This window comes from Ammospiza caudacuta, chromosome 2 (assembly GCF_027887145.1).
Source record: "Ammospiza caudacuta isolate bAmmCau1 chromosome 2, bAmmCau1.pri, whole genome shotgun sequence".
Taxonomy (NCBI): Eukaryota; Metazoa; Chordata; class Aves; order Passeriformes; family Passerellidae; genus Ammospiza; species Ammospiza caudacuta.
The window spans coordinates 4484143-4507456 of record NC_080594.1 but is presented as its reverse complement, the minus strand read 5'-3'; the positions used below and the strand labels follow the sequence as shown (position 1 = coordinate 4507456).

General features: G+C 40.3%; 1 protein-coding gene across 2 annotated transcripts in view; it reads right to left on the bottom strand.

The window, feature by feature from the left end:
* Window positions 1–23314, bottom strand: part of CRYBG3 (crystallin beta-gamma domain containing 3) — an 81276-nt gene that overhangs the window by 55400 nt on the left and 2562 nt on the right. For both annotated transcript variants that reach the window (XM_058825710.1, XM_058825711.1), the window contains exon 2: window positions 12067–12145. In XM_058825710.1, the coding sequence (XP_058681693.1) occupies window positions 12067–12145 (79 nt within the window). The remainder of the gene's footprint in view (window positions 1–12066; window positions 12146–23314) is intronic.

Genomic DNA, 23314 nt, shown 5'->3' with positions numbered 1-23314 from the left:
AAGATAAATACAAAAAGCACACAAAGATGATGGTTCCTGTCATTTTCACACAGTCCCAAATTCCTTGATTTTAATTTGCACCTATGCATTGTATTCCTTTCAGGAGATCTGTCATTTAAAAAGGTTAAAGCCCACTGCTTGTTGTTTTCTCTTTTTGTACCAAAGAGGACCCTATTCCACAAAAAGTAAAAAGGACTAGCACAGGCTAGAATGTTCCCAAAGCAGCTGCAGTGGAACAAAAACACAAGACAGATGGTAACAATTGCTTCAACTGGCATCAAAAACATGGGGAAGAAGCAAGGAACAGTTATTTCACACTTCAGACTAATCCCCTCAGAAAGCACAGCTTCACAAACAAACCTCCATGTGCTTGTGAGAACAGCTTTCAGCTTGCAAATGCAGGCAAGAACACCAGAACCAAAGACAAACACCCCACAGCCTTCTGCACTTCTGAAAAACCGAAGAGAATCACGAACAGAACTGGGATAAAACAAACTCAACTCACACCCCAGAGGTGAATCCTTCCTATTATCCTTAGCAACTTGATGTTGAGCCCTCTGGTTGAGCCCTCTTGATGCTGAGCTCTCCTTCAGCTGCACAGCTGTTTCCAAATGGATCTGTTGCCTCCCACAGTCTCCAGCACTCTTCCCCTGGTCTCACAAGCCAAGGTCCTGCAGAGCAGCAGCCCTGCACCTCTGACCTTCTGAACTGCCTATCAGTGACCTGAAATGAATGAGCACCAAGCAGGGCTTCACCTCATTCAAACCACATGTTCATTTCTTCCCTCAGCCCAGCTGAGCATCTACACCCAGAGGCAAGGCAAGCTCTGCTCCTCACCAGCTCGTGCCCTTGAATTTCCCCCGTGTCAGCTCCTCTCAGAGATCCAAGGACTGCTGTCCAAGATCATGTTACTTCTGCCAAGACCATCTGCCCAAAAGGGTGATGCAACTTCACTGGAAGGCTTCACAAACACCACTCATAGCCATATTTTCAGCTTCACAATCTGCAAATGTGTTTTTTTCCCTGGACTAAAGCTTTCTGGGAAGGACCTCCCTCCCCCATCCCCACCCTTTGTAGTGGGTGCCATAGGCTACTGCTGCCTATTTTATCTTTACAGTACAACCCTGTAATTTCAATTCCTGATTCAACCCAGTTTATTAACGCAGATTAAAGTTACCCCAAGCTTTTCTCAGATGAAATCTATCCTGCTCAACAGGAGTAGGAAAGAACATGAACAAAAAGTCCTATGCAAATTTTAGTTGTGTCAACAATACATTTGGATAAGAGTAATTGTTTCAAATTGGGCAACACCTACACAGAAAACTACTATTTCCACTAGGTGACCAATCCTATTTCTACTCGAAGTAATCTTAAATAAACTAGCAGGCTTATTTGGTAATAGGCCACCTGGGATCATGTTAATGATGAAAAAAGTGTTTTAATGAACCCAGCTTCATCCTTGGGGAACAGCAATTTCTTAAGAACTTTCAAGATATATTTAGTGATACTGAAGCAGTGGTCTTTAAACTTCAAGCAATGCTTTTTTACCCTTTAAATACAGAGCAGATGCAATTGCTTAATATTAAAAGATGCATGTGTTGGAAATGGAATTGTTTATTGGAATTGTGAGGATAGAAATTGAACAGCACTAATTTGTCCTTGATAAATCCACACATCGTCCGTTTTCTATGTACAGGCAAGACACTTGCACAACCACACTGAACTTCTCTAAGTCAACTTTTAAAAGTGGGCTAAGTCAAACTCTGGCCTTTTTTCATCCCACCTGTGACAAACCTCACCACTCCCCCCACACTGCTCTGATCAACAGCTGATGCATCACAGAGGGGTGCACTCACCCCTGTGGGATCAGAAATTTACTATTTAGATGTCAACTCTACCCAAACCCAGCTCTGCAAATGAAGATGCCAACAGTGCAGCCTGGAGTTGTGCCACAGCTCTTGCTGCTGTCTTCAGTATTAGACAAGTAACACATGAGCCTGGAATGAACCTCTTGAATAATTTACTTTATCTCAGAGGAACTGAGTACTTTGCATAAGGAAATACAAAACAGAAACAAGAAAACAAAATTATTTCCAAAATTTGATGGGTGAATGATTCACCATGTCAGCTTCAAAGTTCTACTGTCATATTTTCTTCCTTCACTTTGCCTAACACCTAAGCATTCTTCAATGCCAGATTTTAATTTAACTTTAAGTGAAGGAGGGCGTTTCTCTACAGTTTTGTGGTCTGTACCATTCTCACAGATTTGTCTAGTCTAAAAGAGTACCTCAGTGCAGGAAATGCACACAAATCTTATTCTTTGCTCTGCACAGCCCTTTTAAGCCATAAACATTTATATTAACTATTAAAATATCTATGAAGTTAACAACTAAATGCAATAACTATAAAAGAAATAGTTACATTAAAAACTTGACAACAGTTTAGTCTTATTAGTGTTTTTGTTTGATGTTGTTTTGCTTGGTGCGGTTTTGTCCATTTTTTAAAACCATTTCTATTCAGAAACTAGTGGAGGGTTTGTTTTTTTTTTTCCCTTTTAGGAGCTGAGATATCAAATATAGTTAAATCTCTACATGTGAAAATCCTCTCTGAGCAGCTCTGAGACATAACACTTGTAAAGACTGTGCTGCTTATTTGTGAGCATAATTTATGCCCTGCTTGAAAAGCTGTTTTGTAGTCTCTGCTTCCAGAAACAGAAATCTATTTAGAATTTCCTTCCTCTTTAATTTTCCTTTCTTTACTTAACTTTTGGTTAATCAAAAGAACAGGAAGCTTTAATATGAAAGGGTCCTTCCATACCTTTAACCATAAATAGCGTCTTGCATGAAAAAAAGCCACAGAGAACATTTACACCGTGCTTATTTGAAGATAAATGTGGATATTAAGTCCTAACACAGAAACCATGCAAATCCTTCTTTCTTCCCTTCAAAAGAATCAATCCTACTCTCCATATATTCTCCCTCCCACTCCACTTTGCCATAACAGACAGCTCAAGCTATTGGTATTTCATCATTTGCACACAAAATCCCAATTCAAAGTCTGAAGCATTATACAACCAGCACTGCTCCTGCTGCAGATTTTGAAGTTGGTATTTTAAGATGGTGCCATATTCAAATGGCTGAGACGAAAGCACATGATTTTACTTTACGAGAGCCAGCAAGCCTCTAGCACAGCAGGAGCCTTCAGGCACCAGTGCCTGCTGAACATGCAGCACGGTGGCAATTCCACGAGCCAGCACCACAGAAACTTTCACTGAGCATTCCCCATGCCTCTCTCCCAGTCTGTCTCTGACAGAAGCCCCTAGTGAGCACTCAGGAAAAAGAAAAAAAGGTAAGGGTGTAGAGTTTATATAAAGTAATCCTTTCTATGGTACATCCCACCAGTTTTCAACAGTCAGAGCCTCTAGCAAACTTGACAGAGCATTTGATTCCCTGTCACAATTAAGCTTGAGCAGTTTGATATTCACAACATTGCAGGAATATCAGTGACTCTTGTTTTACCTACACTTCATGTCATCATTCAAAGAAAAATGAATTTTAAAAGTCCTCCAACAGTGTCACAGCAGTCCGAATAGTTTCTCCAGTTCACCAAGAAAACAGTGGTTTCTGGATGGAAACCTACCTGCCAGATCCCCTTTGAGATCCTTGCTGATCTCAGCAAGGAAAAGAATTTTCCTGCTATAGCGCTGTCTTTCTGCTCCTCTTGCAATGAACTGTCATCAGTCTTCCCCTTGCCTCCCCTTTCCCACTCTCTGTGAGCTTTCCTGCTTGTGACATGCTTCATGAAGCTTTAATTAGCTTTTAGTCCTTTGGCAACTCGTTCCTCTGAGTTTCACTGAGCAAGCCCTGCGTGACCTGGCCTGACCTTGTAGCTGAACTGAGGCTGGACTGGAGGACACTCTGGGGTCCCTTCAACCTGAATTATCCTATGGGCCTGTGCCCTCACATGCAACCAGGCCGGTGTGGCGGAGTGTGAAACAAGATTATGACTTCGATCAGATGACAGAGGAGACTGCAGCAATAAGCGACGCTGTGTCTGGGCACTGTGCTCTCACTTTGCTGCACTGAAAACTGCCAGCTGGGGCTCAGGGGACAAGCCCCACGCCATGTCCCAGGCAGGATAGTTATCCCAGCTGAATCACCCTCTCCAGCTGGCAGGATAGTTATCCCAGCTGATTTATCCTTTTTAGGCTGTAATCCACTCCAGGCCGCAGCACAGACACCCACCCTGGGCCAGCTGCACCTCAGCAGGCAGGCCCAGGTGAACAACCCCTGAGATGGCACAGCATCACCCTGCGGAGGGTAACCTGCCAGGTTATCTCAGTTTTCCTCACCTCCTGCCCAGCAGGGAACCCTTGTGACTACCAGGATACTTATCCCAGCTGATTTATCCTTTTCAGGCTGTAATCCACTCCAGGCCGCAGCACAGACACCCACCCTGGGCCAGCTGCACCTCGGCAGGCAGGCCCAGGTGAACAACCCCTGAGATGGCACAGCATCACCCTGCGGAGGGTAACCTGCCAGGTTACCTCAGTTTTCCTCACCTCCTGCCCAGCGGGAGGTAGGCACCCTTGTAAAGCATCTTGTGACCACCCTTGTAAAGCATCTTTTCTCAGCAGCTGGGTGGCTGAAGCTGGAACTGCCAGAGGTTCTCAATCAGCAAGGGCTACATCTGTCTGCCAAAAATACAATCTCTTTTATTGCCCTAACGAGGGAAATGAAAGCATTAGCAGCATTAAAACACAGATCTCCGTGAACAAAGCGTTAGCTTGCAGCCACAACTGCCAGACATTTGGGATTTCCCTCCCCATGAATGAATGCTCATTACCAAGCAGAAACGCCAGACAGCCGTGCAGGGATCTCAGGCCGCCTGTCCTGCGGCACTCAGAGCACATCCTGCCTCCTGCACAGACACCTTCTACCACCTCCTATCTCCCCCGCACTTCTGGGAGAAGATGGCCTGCCATCAGAAAGTTAGGATCATCACTAATCCACCCCAGGGACTTCCAACAAGTCATTTAACCTCAACACCCTGATCTGAGAACGGGCCACGGCGCTACTCCTGAGTTTCTGTTTGCTGGCATTTAGAAATTAATTAACAGCTTCAGGCTCAAGTGCTGGGTGCACAAAGTAGCACATGTAGGCATTGCCACATATAGTACAGGAAAATTAATCTTGTTCCTAGCCTTGGCTTTGACCTTTCGACACCACTGAGATGGCTGCATTTCATTTAACTGAATATTCATTTAATTATGATCATCTCATTCAGTCTGAACACTGACACAGTATATAAATTCTGTGTGCTAAGCAAAATCCACAGTGATAGAGCTAGGGCTGGTGGCAGGCTAGTTCATCCCCACAGTGCAGGTTTTTCAACAGATTTTCTTTCTCTGGGAAGTTAAAGCGTCTTTGGTGTCATCTCCCACTCTTTCTCAGTGAGTGGGACACACACTGAAGTGCCTTAAATCCACATGTGAAATAATATTTTGTTTTTTCAAGTACTGTGAGGAAAATCTTTTAGGCTTTTTAGCAACCAACAGGAGGCAATACATATGGAAGCCTAAAGAAAAACTGTTGGACACAGTGAGATACAGATTAAGAACAAAGCTTTTCTATGGAAATTAGAATGGCATTAAGAAAAATTCAGGCTAAAGTACTATCAGATAGTGAATTGCACAATAGGAACCCCTAAAAGTCCACTGTTGCTAATGGTCATGAGCCAAATGGATTGAAAAAACACATGGGTAAAGTGGGTTTTTCCTATTTAAGCCAGTAATTCAAGTGGTGGTGTAGAAGACGTAAAGGAAGTCCACCATTGTAAAAAACTATTTAGTCTTTCCTAAAACACACCTTTTAACTAATGAGAAAAAGCAAAAACCCCTCAAAAGAAACAAAGAGTGACTTGGGGTTTTGAGGGAATTTAAGTTAAAGTTATGAACTCAGTACCTCTACAAATACCCAATTAACCTGAATATTTTGGCTGTTTAATATTGTGAAGTTTTCCTTCCACATCCTCATTTCTCTGCTTGGTTTGAGATGCAAAAAATCAGGTCATGGCAACCCCAGAAGACAAAAGTAGCTAGAAAACTAATGAAATCATGGCATCACCATAATCAGAAGTAAAAATTAACAACAGGAAGAGACTTTTAGTTAAACTGTATCAGTTTTGCATTTTTAAAAATAAACCTATTTAAAGTCAATGACTATTTAACATTTGGAAAGACAACACCATCTGTTCAAAGTTCAGCACTGGGATTTTGAAAATTTGTTTGTCCATTTGAATTCTTGAAACCGCAAGGGGTCATTAATGCACATTTAATTTGTCAGATGAGGAAAGAAAAGATGAAACAAGCATTCTCTGAAACTCTATAGTATTCTCCTAAAATCTGAGGAAGTATCCAGAGATACATTCCCTGAGGAGAACAACAGATAAAGTGGTCGGGGTGAACATTTCAAATGAAAAGGTAGAAAAAAGGAGGTACAATTTGAAATAAAGTTTCTGCTGGGTCACCTTCACAGAGAATTTTAAACTCAGTGAAAGTCTCTAGAATGACCAAATTAACTTTTTAATTTAAAAGTTTCTCTTCACACCATTTGCAGAGCTGCTCGAAAATTTCCCCTTCTGAATTTTCTCATTAAATGATTTTAAAGCTCTGATTGAGGATTAAGAACTGGTACTCACTTCTGAGTATGCAACCATCACCTCATTACTACAAGGGCTACTGTAGAGCCAGAGAGAACAGAATTAAATTGTCTGTTTTACTTCTGTTCTTTCCCCCAAACTCTTCCAGTACTACAATTCCATTGCCTTTTAATAAATATGTTTTCACAAACATTAAACAATTTTTGCTGTGTTTGACATTTTCTTGAAGCTTTGGTTAAAAAAAAAAAAGGTGAAATTTACCTTTTCAAAGGAGAAGGTGACAGTACACTGGGAAAGGGATAAGACAGTGTGACTTCCACCTGCACTTACATTCTATTGGCAGATTATAGCACCTGGCATCACACTTCTGCTTCATCTGTCTGCTGGTTTTCTGAGTTAAACAGACCAAGATTTAAAACTTTTTTTCCCCCACCCATCCTGAAACAAAGTTTCCTCATGATCCCTTCTTTGAAGAACAAAAGTAGTAGAGAGGGAAGCATATTTCAAGATCATTCTTTCTAAAAATCTTCAATATTGCAAGGGAATTTACCAGAACTTTAGATGGGATGATCTTGAAATATCGCCCTCAACACATCCAGCTGTTAACATCAACCATCAATTCAACAAAGTATCCTGGGAAACTAAAAGGTGCCACCTATAAAATTCCATTTCAACAAAAGTCTGCATCATGGCTGAGGAAAAAAATGTCTGCTTTCAGCTTTCACAAGAGAAATACTGACGGTACAAACTCCAAAACAATTTGTGTTTTATCTTTCATTTGTTGCTGTAGACAGTGACAGCAGGAGTTTTTAAAAGTAACCCTCAGGTTTTTAAAAATTCATGGTTGGCAGAATAGTCCCTCTCCCTTGACTACCAAAAGAAAAAACATCCCTCTCTCTGATTTCTACTTATTAAGTCAGGAATTTAGCAGGAATTCACAGACAGCCTGAGCAGACATTACTTAGATAATTACTGATGAAATTTAAAATTATGAGATTTTTGAAATAAAATCAATATAAAATAGAACCATGACAACATAAATCCCCACCCCATGCTATATGGAAAACAGTATGCAGTTAACTAAGACTTTAGCTTTATTTTTGATTTCTAACTTTTTTGTAAAACTTAAAACAATATTCAGAATAAGGGACATTCAGTAGGAACAGCAACCTATATCCAGCAAGTTCATGGGACTTCTAAAAAAGTCTCGTGTAAATTGGCACACTGGATGAAAAATTTTGTGACAGAGAATTACAGCACAAATTAGGCTGAAAGGAATGTGGCTGGGGAGGTCATGCAGTCTGTGCTCCTGCACAAAGCAGCTCTGGTTCATCCAGCTTTGTTTTGAGTATTTCCAAGCATAAAGATTCTGCAACTCACTTGGGCAAACTGTTCCAATATGTGACCATTTTTACAGTAAAGGAAAAAAAAAACAAATAAAAAACCAAAGAAATAAATTCATATAGGTGACTGGAATTTCCCAGGTTCCAACTTGTACCCATTGCAACTCCTAAAAGAAGCTGGCTCCATCTTATCACATAATTGCAGTCCCTGCCATCAAAATTTAATATCATGTCTCCTGCTTAAATACAGCCATCTTTATGTTACCTTGAAATGAAATTCATGTGAGAAAGCAGAGCTACAGAATAATCTCTGTTTTCCATGTTCACAGTGTACAGGAGTACTTGTCAGAGGACAATTAGGTACAGGTTTAATTTGTAGCACAGAAGCTTTAGATGGCATGTTAAGAAAAAGGGTTTTTAATCATAAGGTCTATGAAATTGGTAGAACAGTTGTCTGATGAGGTTGGAGAGATCTTAAGAGATCTCCATCCCTGGAGGTCTTTGAGAACAAGTCAGACAAACTTTTATCAGGTATGACATAGATACAGAGATCTCACCTTGGGGCACAGGAGCAGACTTGATAATCTCTGCTGTACTTTCTGCCCCTGAGTTTTCTGTGAAGGTTGAGACTGTCTCAGGTTAATTCAGGCTGGAGCCTATGGGCCAAATGATGGAATGCTTGATGCTACTGAAATACTGTAACCTAAATTATACATTTGGTGTATCAAATTTGCACTTACTTTTTGGAACTTTTGGGTTTGCCTGACACAGCCCACATGGTGGTTTCTGTGTTGAGATGCTTAAGAATTCCTTCCTAATGGGTTATGGAAGAATGGACTATTTTCTCCATGCACTGCTACAGGAAAGATACCCAGTGACCATTAAACCCTTTTTCAGGGAGCATTGTTACAATATTCCCTCTGAAAACCAAGTCCCTGTAGCACTAAAAGTGAGGTTAATGATACACTAATGTGCACTGGACACTCTGTAGTGCAGACACTTAGCACGCTGAACATGAAGTTCGAGAGCTGTTTACATCCACACAACCATCTGTTCAGCAATCACGCTGCTCAAACGGAGCGTTTACTCAGAAAGGACACCCTTTACAGCCCTAATTGAAAGGAACAGAAGCACAGCAAAATCTGTAAATAAATATTGGGAGGGGGTGGTGTACTTTCTGCAATCAATTAACAGACACAGCAAATACATTTCAGTAATACTTTCTTGAAAGTGATCAAGTGATGACTGATAAAGTCCCCCTTGGCACACAGAAAAATTAGGCTTAATATTTTCAAAAGGAGCATATTAAAATATCTTTTCCTCCTTTACGAGTTAAATATTTCATTGTAGGGAAAAAATAACAGGGGTAAAGTACAGAAGGGGTGTCTAAAGTGCTCAGAAGAGTCAAAGAACCACCAAAGCTCAGCATAATTGCCACCTCCACTCACCCAGTCAGTTATAATTTAGACATTCGACCTTTGCTGCTAAATCAGAGACTTGCAGCTCCTCTGCTATTTTGCCCCTGGCCTCGTGCTGAGATGGCCAATGAATATACAAAATCACAGCATGGAAGTCTATCAGAAATAGGACGGCTCATTAACTTGGTGACAGCTAACACAGACACAACATGGGTTCACTTTTAGTTACCATCCACCTGAAATGCTCAGGTAGAAGCACAGCTCAGAGACGTGGGCATGCTTGGAAACCGGCCCAAAATTGATCCAAGTATAGATTCAGACATTCTTCACAAAAAACAGTTTCCATAACATTTTTTTTTTGTCAGCCTACAGTAACCTTGATGATTGGATGAAAAAACCTGAAGCATCTTTTAATAACACAGGTCATACCTTCCATAGAATCATTTAGGCTGGAAAAGACTCTTAAGATTATCCCAACACCACAATTAAGAAAGCATCAGTTCTCTCCAACTGCTCAAGTGCAGTCTGGTGATCTTTGCAGAAGACAGTTTATTTTGGCCAATGCGGTGCTACCAAATTTCAAGGGTACTGGAGACAGCAGTGAGAGGAAAAAACAGAAAAAACATTTTCTGCAGAAAATGTAGCGGGGGGAACATCAGAAAACCAATACTTTCTCTACTTCCTCTGAGTAAGTTTTTACTATCTAGCTGTAATTTCTGTGCACACAAGATAAAAAGTTAGACTGCTCAAAGTACTCACTACTCTGCATATGAAACTGTTCAAGTGTATCACGAGGTTTTTGATCAGCTTAAAAAACAGTAAAGTTAGACAGGAAGCTCTCAGCACAGCTGAAGAGCCAGCACATTCTGCTAGTATGAAAACCACACCTTCTTCCTAAAGCCTATACAAACACCAGTCATTATTTCTAAGATAATGTCACGGTTTTAGGCTTTTTAACATAGGTCTGAAACAATATAATTGAATAAAAGGTTATGGCAAGAAAAAGAGGAGATGAGATATGTTGGAAAAAAACTTTACAGCACTAATTTTGGCACCAGCTTTTAGTACAGTGTTATAAAAACATGAGTTCTGAGTAGAAGACTACTGAAACAGATTCAGCAAGAAAGATTCAGAATTGTGGCTTTTGTAAATTAAAAAAAAATTAATCAGATTTAGTTTTTGGCAAGAAAGAAATACTCTTAGGTAACTTCAACTTGCTATGCTTGCTTTGCTCCACCTACACATCCTGCTTCTTCCTTGAGACGTAGCCCTGTTCTTACTTCCTTTTAAGCAACTCCTAGTGCTGAATCCTGAATGCTTCCCCTTCCTCAGCCCTGCCCTGGGGTGGACCTGCCTCCAAAGGAAAATCTGATTTGGAATTTTTCACTGATCTGACACAGAAAAATGAGATTTTTTTAAAACTGAAAAAAATTTCTTGTATTATAGTAGATAGAGTCTTCTCTGGTTTATCAGAAATCTTTCTGCCTGCATTCCAAGGCATAACATCAATGATTTATGGTAATAGGAAGCCATGCAGTGGCATTTTCCACGAGCTCTGAACTGACAGAGTTGGCTTGGATCCCCCGGCTTCTGAACAAACATTGTTTCCCACTTTGCTGTAGACAAACCACAATCAAAATGGAATTTTATTGAGCAAATAACCCTGCTGGGGTCCTTACAGAGGCAACTGCAAAGCATCCAACTTTGGTGAAGCCCAAACAAATGGTCCCTAGATACTGAGGGTGCAAATACACAGGGACTGTGGGCCCTACAGAAGGTGAGCACTTCCTTTTCCATGCACCATGAGTGCTCAATAAATGCAACATGGGATAGAAATATCAGATTAAGTGTGCTAAGAAGCCTACAAATAAATCTGGCAGACGAGCCAAGCCCCTTTTGGGAAAGCAGCCATGATATTATCTGCACTGCACTGAGACAAATCAGAAAAGGAACAAAAATTCAAGCAAAATTGCTTAGTGACTGGATCATTACAACAGCTCAGTGCAGAGCAAGATGTGACAGCAGTTATCACCTGTCCTGTACATAGTTATTTATGGTATTTGGCTGAATCTAAGCACAACTTTAGAGGTGTGTCTAGTGCCACAGGAGAAAGCCCTGATCACAGAGGAACATGTCCTTTTCTTGCAGTACAACACTTACAGGACAAGACAAGCATGATTAACACGGGTAACTGGTGAGGAGCACCCGACGTACAGACAAATCTCAGCACAAAGATCTTACAGTGCTCTGGCTGCCAACCAGCAGGCCTTCAGGCAAGCACAGATTTGCTGGTTAGATATTCATAAATTATACAGAAATGGTACTTTAGAGCAATGCCTGAAAACTTGGTTCGATAAAAATATTAGTTTTCTTCTTCACTGGCAAACTTGCACTGAAGTCCCAGTTCTTTCCTGTACGTAAATACGTGGAATTTGTTTAAGGAATGTGAAGCACAAATAGTTTTTCTGTCTTCAGCATGTCCATTAGAACCCTGGCATAGTGGACCCTAACCCACACTATGGCAATCAGGTGCCACACTGCATCCAACATCCAGGAGTGCATCCGACATCAAAACTCCAACAAATAGTCACAAGCAGAGGGGACAGGTTTTACCTAAAATAAATATTAGTCAATAAAAATCTTACCTTCAAAAGTGCAGGCAGAGTTGTGCTTTCCTTTTGGCTGCTCTTCGAATTTATGGCTGCGCTCCCTTTGTTTTCAGAACTGAAAAACAAAAATATTTTGTAACGCTGAGTACTTGCATTATTCAAATCCTCTCAAGAGCCAAATATTTAATTTAAATACAAGAAAGGACAGAAAAGCATATTTTCCAAAACTGTAGTACATACTCTGCAGATATTGTAACTGAAAAAACCAAGACCCAAAAAGCTGAAGACAGAACCACAATGACTTTTTCACCTCATACAGAGGTTTTTGAGCTCAAGCACTCAGAAACCGCACACAGCATTTCAGCTCTTCCAACTGAAAAATAACAAATTTTCATGCCTGCGTATTATTTTTCAACTGTAATTGAACAATCCTCTACCACAGCAGCATTCATTGCCACAGGACCACCTGGCACAGGTGGCAGCTCCAAGGCACACCCCAATCTGAGGCCTGTGGACAAGAGGAATGCACTGCTGGGAGGCAGAATCAGCCCAAATCACAGCCACCACATCGAACAACTCTCCACTGAACATGCCCAGTGGGCCATGCAAATGCAGAAAGAATTTTAGAAAGGAAACGACAGGTATGTGTTTATTAACAAGGCAATGCCTGCTGTTCCATTTCAAAAGTCAGAAGGCCAAAATCACACGTGTCCTTATGGGAAATTCACTAAATTCATTCAAATTTTATTGAGAGTTCATCTTTGGAACGAAGGGAACCAACTCCCTGCCCTCAGCCCCAGTTCTCAGGACAATCTTTACACACAATCCAGCAGAGAACATTTAAATAAAACCTTTATGCTACAACCAATTTAAAAACTAATACATTATCAAAGAAAACATTAGGTGATGTTAATGATAGACATCAGTTCCTGCACTGTGTGCCATTACATGAAGTAAAATAACTTAATGCTAACATATCATATGAGTAAGTATTTCAGTTAATTAATAATCACTTTGAATATCCTTCTTCATCAGTCTTAAACATTTAACTTTGCTATTGAAAAATGCACAAGTGCTCATTTCTGAACTCATGTAAAGAGATGAATTGAAAGCTCTTTAAATAAAAAAAAAAAACAATTATTAGCAGTTTGGTGATATTCTGCCAGGATTTGGAGAAGGAATTAAGATGCTGCTGTACTCCTACTGCTCCTGAATGTAAACCACAGGTAAGCACATGTCAGTAAGACTCCCAAAATGAAAGGTTTTCTTCCTATTGCAGATTAGGCACCTACATTCAATATACAGTGATATACCCAGAAAATGCAAAAGTCACTTTGACTAAATGTAAGTTTCCTTCTCAGCTGCTCAGAAACATCATTCCCTGAACAAAAATGACAGTAGAACTCTCCTGCTATTAAGTTTTTCAAGATCTTTCACATCTTTTCAGATGCATCAAAGAAAAACTTCTTCCCATTTAGAGATCATCTCCAAGTCGAAAACCTTGTACTTTCACATCACCTTAGGTAATCTCCCATAATGCACTCATAAACACAAAGATGCTTTTTCAGGGACAGCATCAGACTGAGAGCCTTGGCTGTTCTTTGCCTCCCTGGAAGACAGAGCAGATGAATAAATATTCTGACCTGTTAATTTCTTCTGCTGCTAATGTGTTTCGTGAAGGAGATGTCACAATCACTCTGGGCTCTGGCACACTAATAAAAGTGTTTCTCTGTACACAATTTCTCTCTCCTAGTTTTTGTTTTGTTGTTGGTTTAAAAAAAAAAAAACAAATTAAAAACCAAAACATCCTTCTCAGGTCTACGTGGCTTTTCCTGATGTTGATACATTTGACATGAACCAAGGTTCCCTGGATTTAAGAGTGGAATAAGGAGGTTGATGTCTACCAGCCATTCTTCCTAAGTTTAATGTACCACTCTTTATGGAGCTGGTCTGCAGACCACAAATGAGATCCTTGCTTTCATTAAGTCCTGCCAGCATACTTTACACCAGCGTTGAATTGTTGCATCACTTTGTTTTGCTCATATTCTTCCCTTTATATCATGTGTTTTTTTTCCCCAAAACTTTTTTCATTTTCCTACTTCTTGTTTATATTTCAAATACATGTCTGAATTACTTTCTTCAAGCTAGCCATAGAAATTCCATAGCATACATACCAAAACTGAAAGAATGCAATTCAGCAGATAAGCATTTTAAAATCAACAAGTAAAAAAAAAGTATCAAAACTTTCCTTTCCACTATAAACCCTAACTCTGGAAGCATTTCCCCACACCCTTTCATGGTTTATATTCCAGCGTTTCTACATTCCTTAACCTTTTGCTTTAGGGTGTAGTTCCTCAAACATGCTGACTTTGTCAGCAAACCAGCTTTAGAAATCTCTGCTCCTTCCTCCTCAGCCTCAGTTATCTCTACATCCTTAACTCAGCCAAGAAGGGCTCTCAGTAGGGCGACATTTTCAACAAAATCAAGAGGTGGGCAGAAGTTTGCTAGAGGAGAAATCCAGCCTGTGATCCAGTTTAGAGCGCAGTGGTTTCCAACAGCACAGTGAGGGGCAACAAAAGTCACTCAGCAGGAACAGGAAGGACAAACCACTGCCCCTGACATCCCCACAGAGGCTGCTTGGCGTGAACCTCCTCTCCCCTTAGCCAGGGCTCAGTTCTAAATGGTTTCAGTTTTACAGCACAAAAGCTTCTCTGCTGCCCAAAGGCCTTGTGGGTTGTTGAGGATGAAATGGTTTTGTTTCTCTCCAAGAGGCAAGGTTGCCTTTTACAGTGTGAACACCACAGACACAGGGGCTGGGCCACACTCAGAGCCTGGACTGCAGAACCTGCTGGTTACTGCTCATTTCATTCACACACAATGCAACTTAGCAATCCCCACAACAACTCCCTACAAATTTTAGGGCTTTCCCTCTTCTCAGCATTGCATCCATGGCATCACTGTGACCTAGGGTTACAGCTGTTTGGCTCCACAGAGTTTTAAGCTTTTCCAGAGCAGTGGAAAAGCTGGAGCATGTTTTCCTGGAGCACTTGGCCACGGCAGGTACCACCAATGTTTTCTCCATCTAAAGCTAGGCTTGTGCTCAGCCACCCCCCTCTCAGGAGAGCACTTCACACTGGTCCAGTCAGGAAGACGAATTCATCTTCAACTCTGTGCTTCACAAACTACTGTTGTTACATTATACACCCAGAAATAGGCCTCTGTAACCCAGCAATCGACTCATCTTTGCTTTTAAGAAGTAAAAGAACAAAGTGTGGTCTTGGGAAGAAAGAAAACACCTCTACCAACTTGCTTCCATGGGCTTCTTACCTATCCAGGCAATCACAAATTGTCACAACCACTTGTTAACACATTTACATACACTACTCTAATTGAATAGATTTAAAGGGAGGAAAAAAAAAAAAGGCATGGAAATACTAAATAAAAAGACACTGTCACAATTAATTCTACAAACCCAAGCCTCTCAGACATGTAATCTACTGCCCTTCTGTTGCTATTTCTGCTAGACCTTGCTTTTTCTCTTACAAATTAGTGCATCCAACAGAGATGGATTAATCTTTAGCGAAGGTTTAGAGGAAGGTTAGAGGGATTTCTTCTCCTCAGCTGTCTGGCTGCTCTTTCTACTGTCTTGCCAGCATGCCTAACCTGATTAGCATCACTCTTATTCTCTAAATAATCAAGATTAAATTTAAGTTACAGAATGGTATCTTTTGTATCTCTCTCAACAAACCTTTCTTTGTGCCATTTTCTATTGCTTTTTGTTCCTCTGCTGCTGCCTCTGTTTGACCTTTCTGTATTACTTGGACAGGTGGTGTCTGAACCAGAAGCAGGTTTGTGGTCCAAGTTTTAAATCATTACACTTTGAAAAGAGAGGTAAGAGACTGTTATGAGTAAGACATGTTCAAATTCTGCATTGCTGCTCACACAAAGAGAGATTACATGAGAGATTACAGCCAGCAACAAAAAAAAAAAAAAAAAAAAAAAAAAAAAAAAAAAAAAAAAAGGCAATTTAATGGAGCATATTTAAGTACAAGCTTTCAAGGTCTTTTGCAACAGCCTCTAAAAACAGAACAAGACAATTACAAACAATCACATCTTCAAAAGGCCCTCACAGCATCTCTGTGTGGTGTGAGAAGTCTGCTTCCTGCACCCTTGTCCTTCATAACAATCCCTCAGAACTTGCAAATTAAAAGCCCATCCCCTTTTTCCTTTATTAATCCACCCCACCCATGTTATGCACGCAGCAGATTGTGAATGTGCTGTGACAGATAAAAAAAAATAAGCTACAGGAAACATACAAGGAATAAAGCACAAACACACAAGTTTGGATGAGACTGACCACACGCAGAGTTCTTCAAACTGAAAGTAATTACTGAGATATTTTAGGTTCCTTTTATGAGCAGAAGGCAGAGACTGCCTGTTGCTGTTTGGGAAGGGGGAAATTAATGGGCACTCCCTTAAGGAAACGGGGACAGCTGACTAAAGCTGAACCTCAGTTCAGCACCACCACAGCACCTGTGGATGCTGACATGTGGATTTACTTCTCCCAGGGCTTTGAATCAAATCCCTCCCAATGCAGCAGCTCCAGCACTTATTTTTCGTGCAGCTACATGGAACCAGCCAGGTGAGTGCTCCAGCATTTTGCCATCTCCTCTCTCCTGGGGACAGATGATTCCCTGAGTAGCCAAACCCACCCTGCTACCACATAAGGCTGGCACTGTTTGCTTGTAACCTGTCCTCTCAGATTGACTCAGGAACCATTTAATGTGAGACTCATAATGGCAATAGAATAAGCAATGCCCAACCTCAAAGATGTCTCTTAGGTTTACTTTCTTTATTTCAGCATTCTGGGGTGTAATTACAGCTCCTGAGCTCTGCCTCTCCTTCTCTGAACAAACCTAACATCTCTCTCTGGGAAATAGACCCCATGGGGTTCTGATCTCATCACTTCTTTCCAATTTTACTTTGTGCCAACAGTTACATGTGCAGTGCTGACCTTCCAGAAAGATATTTCAATGGAGAAACACTGAAACAAGAATTTCATCACCTAGTACTTAAAAATCCATTTGTGCAAGAGCCTCCATGAAGAATGTAAATGAGTGGAAATCCACAAGTCTAATAATAGCATCAAATATAGATGTGCAAGACCTCAATGAGGATCCAGCACATTACAGGAATTCTCACCCCATATCCACAAACCAGTAGTAGTAATGAAATTTTTATTATAAAACTGCAAAGAGCCATAGGTTGCTTAGTATTGGTTAATTCTTTGTCCCAGTTTCTGAGTGGAAATTAAACAGATGACGGCAAAAAATTCTGACTTTTAAATTTATATATATATATATATATATGCAACAGTTACCCTGCTTGCCATACAGACCCTTATGATTACTGCAGCTGGCCTCCTGCATAATCTGGATTATGCAATTTCACCAAGGGAGACCTGCATCAAGCCTTTAACACATGACAAAAAGTTATGAGCCTTGGTTGAAAACCAACAAACTTTGGAAAAATTATCACATCTGTAAAAAAGACCTTTCCCATCTAAGCTACTACTAAACTCACTACTTATGAGGCTTAGCTACTCAAGTCTCATCTCTCAATCAATCTGCATCTATGTGGGACAGATTATAAAGGTCTCAGATTCAAATAACCCCTTGAAGCCAGAGGTCTTCTATAACATAAAGCACTTAAATCTGACTTCCCTTCCAGTTACATTCCTTGAGGCAGAGTCATTCCTCAAAGTTTAACATTGCCATTTCTAAACTAAATGCCACTGAGCTACTCCACTTTAGTCTCTGAGGGAGTTTTTCCAGACATCAAATTGTTCTGGAGATCTTTTCAGAGCCCTTTTCAGTGTGCCAGCATCTTTTTCAAGATAAATAATGGACACCAAGACTGGACTTGGTGCTGCAGTAACCAAAGCATCCACAGAGTACACGTGGTTTGTTGTTTATACACCCAACAATCCTATTTTCTTCTCTGAGCCTCCACTTTGGCAGCTCGTGTTTAACTGGCTGCCAACCATGGTAACTTAGTTTGTTTCCAATGTCATCTACATGGTGATTTCCATACTCTTCACTAAAATCATCTGTAAACTTCACATGCTACAGTTTTTCCTCTTTTAAATTATATGTGAAGATATTAAATTGATTCAAAGATACATCCTTTTCATTTTCTTCACACAGATCAAGTACAAAATTATTTATTATGTCTGGTTTTTTTATAATCCTCTGTATGTTGAGCTTTAGCCTGCTGTTATTGCACTTGCAAATATTTTAAGTGGGGCATCAGTGCAAAGTCTTAAGCATCTAGGGATGATATTTCAGCAGCTTGTCAAGGAAGCTGTAATCTCATAAACAAAACTGAGCTTGACAATTCCCATCTTTCAGCGATGTTACAATCAATCCCATGGTTATTAACTTCTCAGGTCTCCTGGCAGACTTTGTAAATCAATTTTTCTATCCTCCTCCTTTAATCCAACTAAATAAAATAGACTTTAAAGGGAAACACCTTCCTCTAGGCACTATCATCACACTTGTGAAACCATTTGTATGCTGTGCAGCCAGGAGAAATATCAGAACCTAATCTAAAAAGTCCATTTTTTAAGAGTCAAACTTCCAGCATGTACCTTGAGGAATATGAGCAAAGGTACAGTAACCATTTGTTAAATTACCTGAAAGGAAAATATTCCTGTAAAGCTCAGTGGCAACAAGATATGAGAAAATCAACTGGAGGAAAAAAATTGGCTTGTGCATCAAGTGTCAGCTAAAATATATTAGTATTTAACAGAAAATAAAACTGCTAGCATTTTAGAAGAAAAATACCCCAACAAATTAAATGGGTTTAAAGGTCTTTCCTCTGTTTCCCTCCCCCCAAAACCACAATGTTGCCCTTTTTCTGAAAGGCTTTAAAATGAGAAATTTGCAATGAACTTCTCAGCAAGATTCCCAGGCTAACACACTTCTTGGGAGAGCAAACAGCAGCAGCAGTGACAAAATCTGCCTCTAGTCTCTGGCAAGGCTGTTGGGGCTTGTATTAAAGATAGAGGGAGAATTTTGCACAGAAATTTGAATGTGAAGTTTCTGGCTGATGCTTCTGTGCTTAAGCTAAGGCCACACACATAGGGGAGATGAATGAAGACATTAAGACAAATGGTAATTATAAAAACAATTTATTGAGTTTGAAATTAGAGGGTCAAAGGAAAGTAAAGCTGCTATTTCATTAAAAAAATACAGAAGGGAAACAGAGGAGAAGGAAAAGAAAGCAGAGAAAGATAAGGAAGGAGAAAAAAGAGCCAGGAGGAGAAAGCAGGAACTTAGGCAGAAGAAGTGTTACAATTGCTGATTAATGTAAGTGTTGAAATACACAAAATGTATTATATTCAATTAAACTACCCTCATTTCAAAACTGGTTTGATTACAGACAGCAATAAGCAATTTAGATTGTTTTAACTGAAACAATTTTTCCTCTCAAACCTGTTTCTGCTGCTGATTTACATACTGTTCTTTGCTTGTGCAGCAAAGCTGGGTCAGCTTCACATTCTGCAATAGCAGTGCTGCATTGCATGGTTTATATCAGCTACACAAAGTATGCTAGTACTAATGAACACTAAAACAAGCGACCAGAACTATAATGGAAAATAAATACATCAGAAAAATCACAGATAGAGCACATTTTACAATGAAAGTTGACATGAAAAAAATTCAAGAACCAAACCATGTCATGACACTGAACATGTACCTTTAAGTTTAAAGGCTAGAACTAAGAGAAATAAATATGATGACCCTTGCTAAATAACTTAATCTGTTTTTCATGTGAGGGAACTGAACAGCCCTACAAAGGCAGGAGAAAGAAATATAAATGTTTCTGAGCAGAGCTTACTCCACTGTTGGGCAGTGCGATTATACCAGATTACATCAAGGTTTTCCTTCTGGCATCTGTCAGGCATAGAAACCAACACTGCTCTGGGATCTGCTCCCTCTTTGCCAGCCTGACTGGTTAAACAGATCCCAGGATTTTTATGACATAGATATGTTACTGGTCACCAACACAAACACTTGGTACAACATCAGAAACAGATTTACAAACCATTCGTTAAGGTTAAATTTAATGGGGAATACAACTGTTTGCAAAGGGCGTGTTTGTGGTGTGGGGGATTGACAGTGGTACTTAAAAATAGCATAAAAATAGGAGATATTAAAAAAAAGTAATCCAGGGTAGCAGCAACTGGTGTTCTGACAAACAGAGCATACCAGAATTTCAAAAAGATTCATTAAGGACAATCACCCCAGAAAAAACAACAAGAGAGACTGGTGTCACCAGTAAAGTGCAGCGAGCTCTTCTAGTCAGGCTGGAGGAAAAAACTTTTGGTAGAGGTACAGGGCTGCTATTTCAAGAAAATACTCTCCAGAACTCAAGAATGCACTCTACAGAACTCCCATCTTTGCCCACAAAACATATACCAGGAAGCATCCTACAGACACCAAAGTTCCCTCTTTCATTTTGAAGGCATACATCTTCCATTCCTACCAAAATAAGTTCTATGGCCAAATTTGCAGCCTGTAACCGATGATTAAAATAAAAGTATGTTATCAATGCAATTCTTCCTGCCTTTTCTGTTCATGTGCTCACAAGAAATAACTTCTTCCTACACTTCCACACATTTTTCCCAACACAACACTGTAGGTGAAGTGCAGATCCCCAAGGTGTTTACACACTTAGGTCTCAAGACCTCCTTAAGCAGAAGGAAAAATATTTTATCAACTAACAAGCAGTGGAACATTCAGAAAAACAACATTCTATTTCAAAATAAGGCAAGTCATGAAATCACTACAACACTATTGGAGACTATTTCTTGTGTCTGGAAACTGACATGGGAAAGTGAAATGAGTGAGGAAGGCAACATTTCCGACCTTAAGTCTTCAAAAGTGATACTGCAAAGCCAGTTAGAACAGCTAAACATTATATTAGAAATGAAAATTAATATACCAGTAGAACTGAGTTAAAGCCTGAGCAACCCAATAGCAGACTAACTGAACTGTAGAAAATCCAAAAGTCCCTCAGAAATTAAAAGCAGTAGCTGGGTTTCCACCCTTTCAAGAACTTACAATAATTGGAAATACAAACCCCACAGCAACATGTTTCAGAATCTTAATTTTTTTCCACCTGGGAGCCTTTTGTTCACTAGAGGAGAAGTCCAAGGAGTTTTGATCTTTGCAAAACTCTTCCTTAAAACCACAGACCTGTAGCTGTTTTGGAAATATTTCTGCATTAACTCTGGCCCTTGTGCCAATAACTGGAAAAGGAGAGAACGCTGTTAACATTTAAAATAGTGGAGAAAACACTGCTTTGTTTCTTCCAAGGAGCTCTTCTATTATAATTAAGGCTCCAGTAACATTTCCTTCAGGAAATGTCTCTGACACACATGACCAGCTGCTGGCCCTGCTCCTCCTGGTCTCAGTCCCACAGACACCCAAGTACGAGTTCTGATCAAGCAGGCAGTCCCACTGCAGGGCACAGGACTATTTACCTGCTTTATTACAGGAACCCCTTTGGTACCCTGCTGAACCAGGGCCTTGCACACTATTTGGAATTATCCTGCAATGGAAGCCATAATAGAAAAATCTAGGAGGCAAAAAAGAAGAAAGAAACCCCAAATTAACAAATGTACAGAAAATTTTCATAATGCACCTTACTTAGGCAAGTCTAATTTGAATTCTTCTGTATGGTCGGAGTATTGCCCTTGCTGGTTCCACAAACCACCATCCCTCATGTAGACTCATAAATAAGCTAAATTTTAACAACACAAAGAATCCTGCTCTGGCTTTTGAAAGTAAAAGGTTCTTTACTAGAAAGCAGAGACTGATGTTTCCAGCAGATAATGGATTTCTTCAAAGATGCCAATGGCATCTGAATCAAACCCAGCCAGGAGGCAGCAATTTCAGAAGAGCTAGGTTTGAAATTTATTACTCCCTTTTCCATCAATTTCCAGCAGTCCCTCAAATGCAGTTTTTACAGCTACAAAAATACATGTTCTCTGTAAACAGGAACAATGACTGGCAGTCCCAAAGGAAGAAAAAGGCTCTCTAATCTCTCCTCAGGCAGAATAAACAAAGTTCTTCATCTCTGAAAGCTCTCAGTAAGATACTAATGGATTAATGGAACAACAACCTCAGCCCCCCAAAAAATCCCAGCAAACAAATCAGCCCCCCAAAATCCTTGTAAACCAGATAAAAGGTTGCTCCTCCCTGTTTGGTGTCTCAGGTATACTCCAGCACTGCAGACAAAATATCCTGACAAACCAAACTCGCACTGATAGCTCTGTGACCAGCCAACAGTGCTTGGAGAGAAACAGAGAAATCTGAAATGAACCTGCTAAACACTACTCAGAATATCTAATAAAATGCAGCTTGTTCAAAGGACATTTTGACGGTACCTCAGTAAAAAGTGTCACACCCCCCTGAGAGGTCACATTTATTTGCAAAATAACAATTGCTCGGCCACAGAAGCCACATATTTCTGAAAGAATCCACAGTGTAGGCTTACAGTGTAAAAGCTGTGTCCTCTTCCAGATGGACTAAAAATACATGCATTAGTAAAAAAAAATTAAAAATTATAAAACTCCTATTACAACAGTGAAAATGCAATTGGGGTTTGTCACCCTGGGGATTTGGATTGCTCCAGGACAAACACTGTGGTAACCAATAACCAAATGTGTATTATTGAAAATAGCAAATAGTCCAGTACAGGATAATGACTGCCTTTGATGGAAGTCAACGATAAAGACCTGGGACGAAGAGCACTGCAGCCATTCAAAGCAGCCCCAACTCTGAAGAACACACTTAAGCAGCAGGCAAGCGCTGGGTGGGAGATGCTTTCCATTTGGCTACATTTTATGTAAAAGCCAAGTGAACTCCTAAGGCATGTGCTGTGCTTTTTGCTGCCACAAAACTTACAACTAACCTGTGCAGCTTAATTTTTCCACAAGCAAGCAAGCAAGCCTCCAGCGAGTCTCGTGTTCATCAGAGCTATAAACTGCTGTAAGGGCAAGTTATTAACATAAGCTTTTTGTCAAATGAGGTTCTCAGAAGAGGCTAAGACACTGATTAACAAACTACGTAACTCCCCCATCCCCTTCCTCCCATTTTAAACCAGGGTCACGGTAGGTTTGGGTTTCGGTTCTTGTCGTTTTTACAGGTATATCTGAGCAGGGTCTGGAGCAAGAGGGGAGCTCTGCCCATGGGGGAAGGAGATCTGGCAGCTT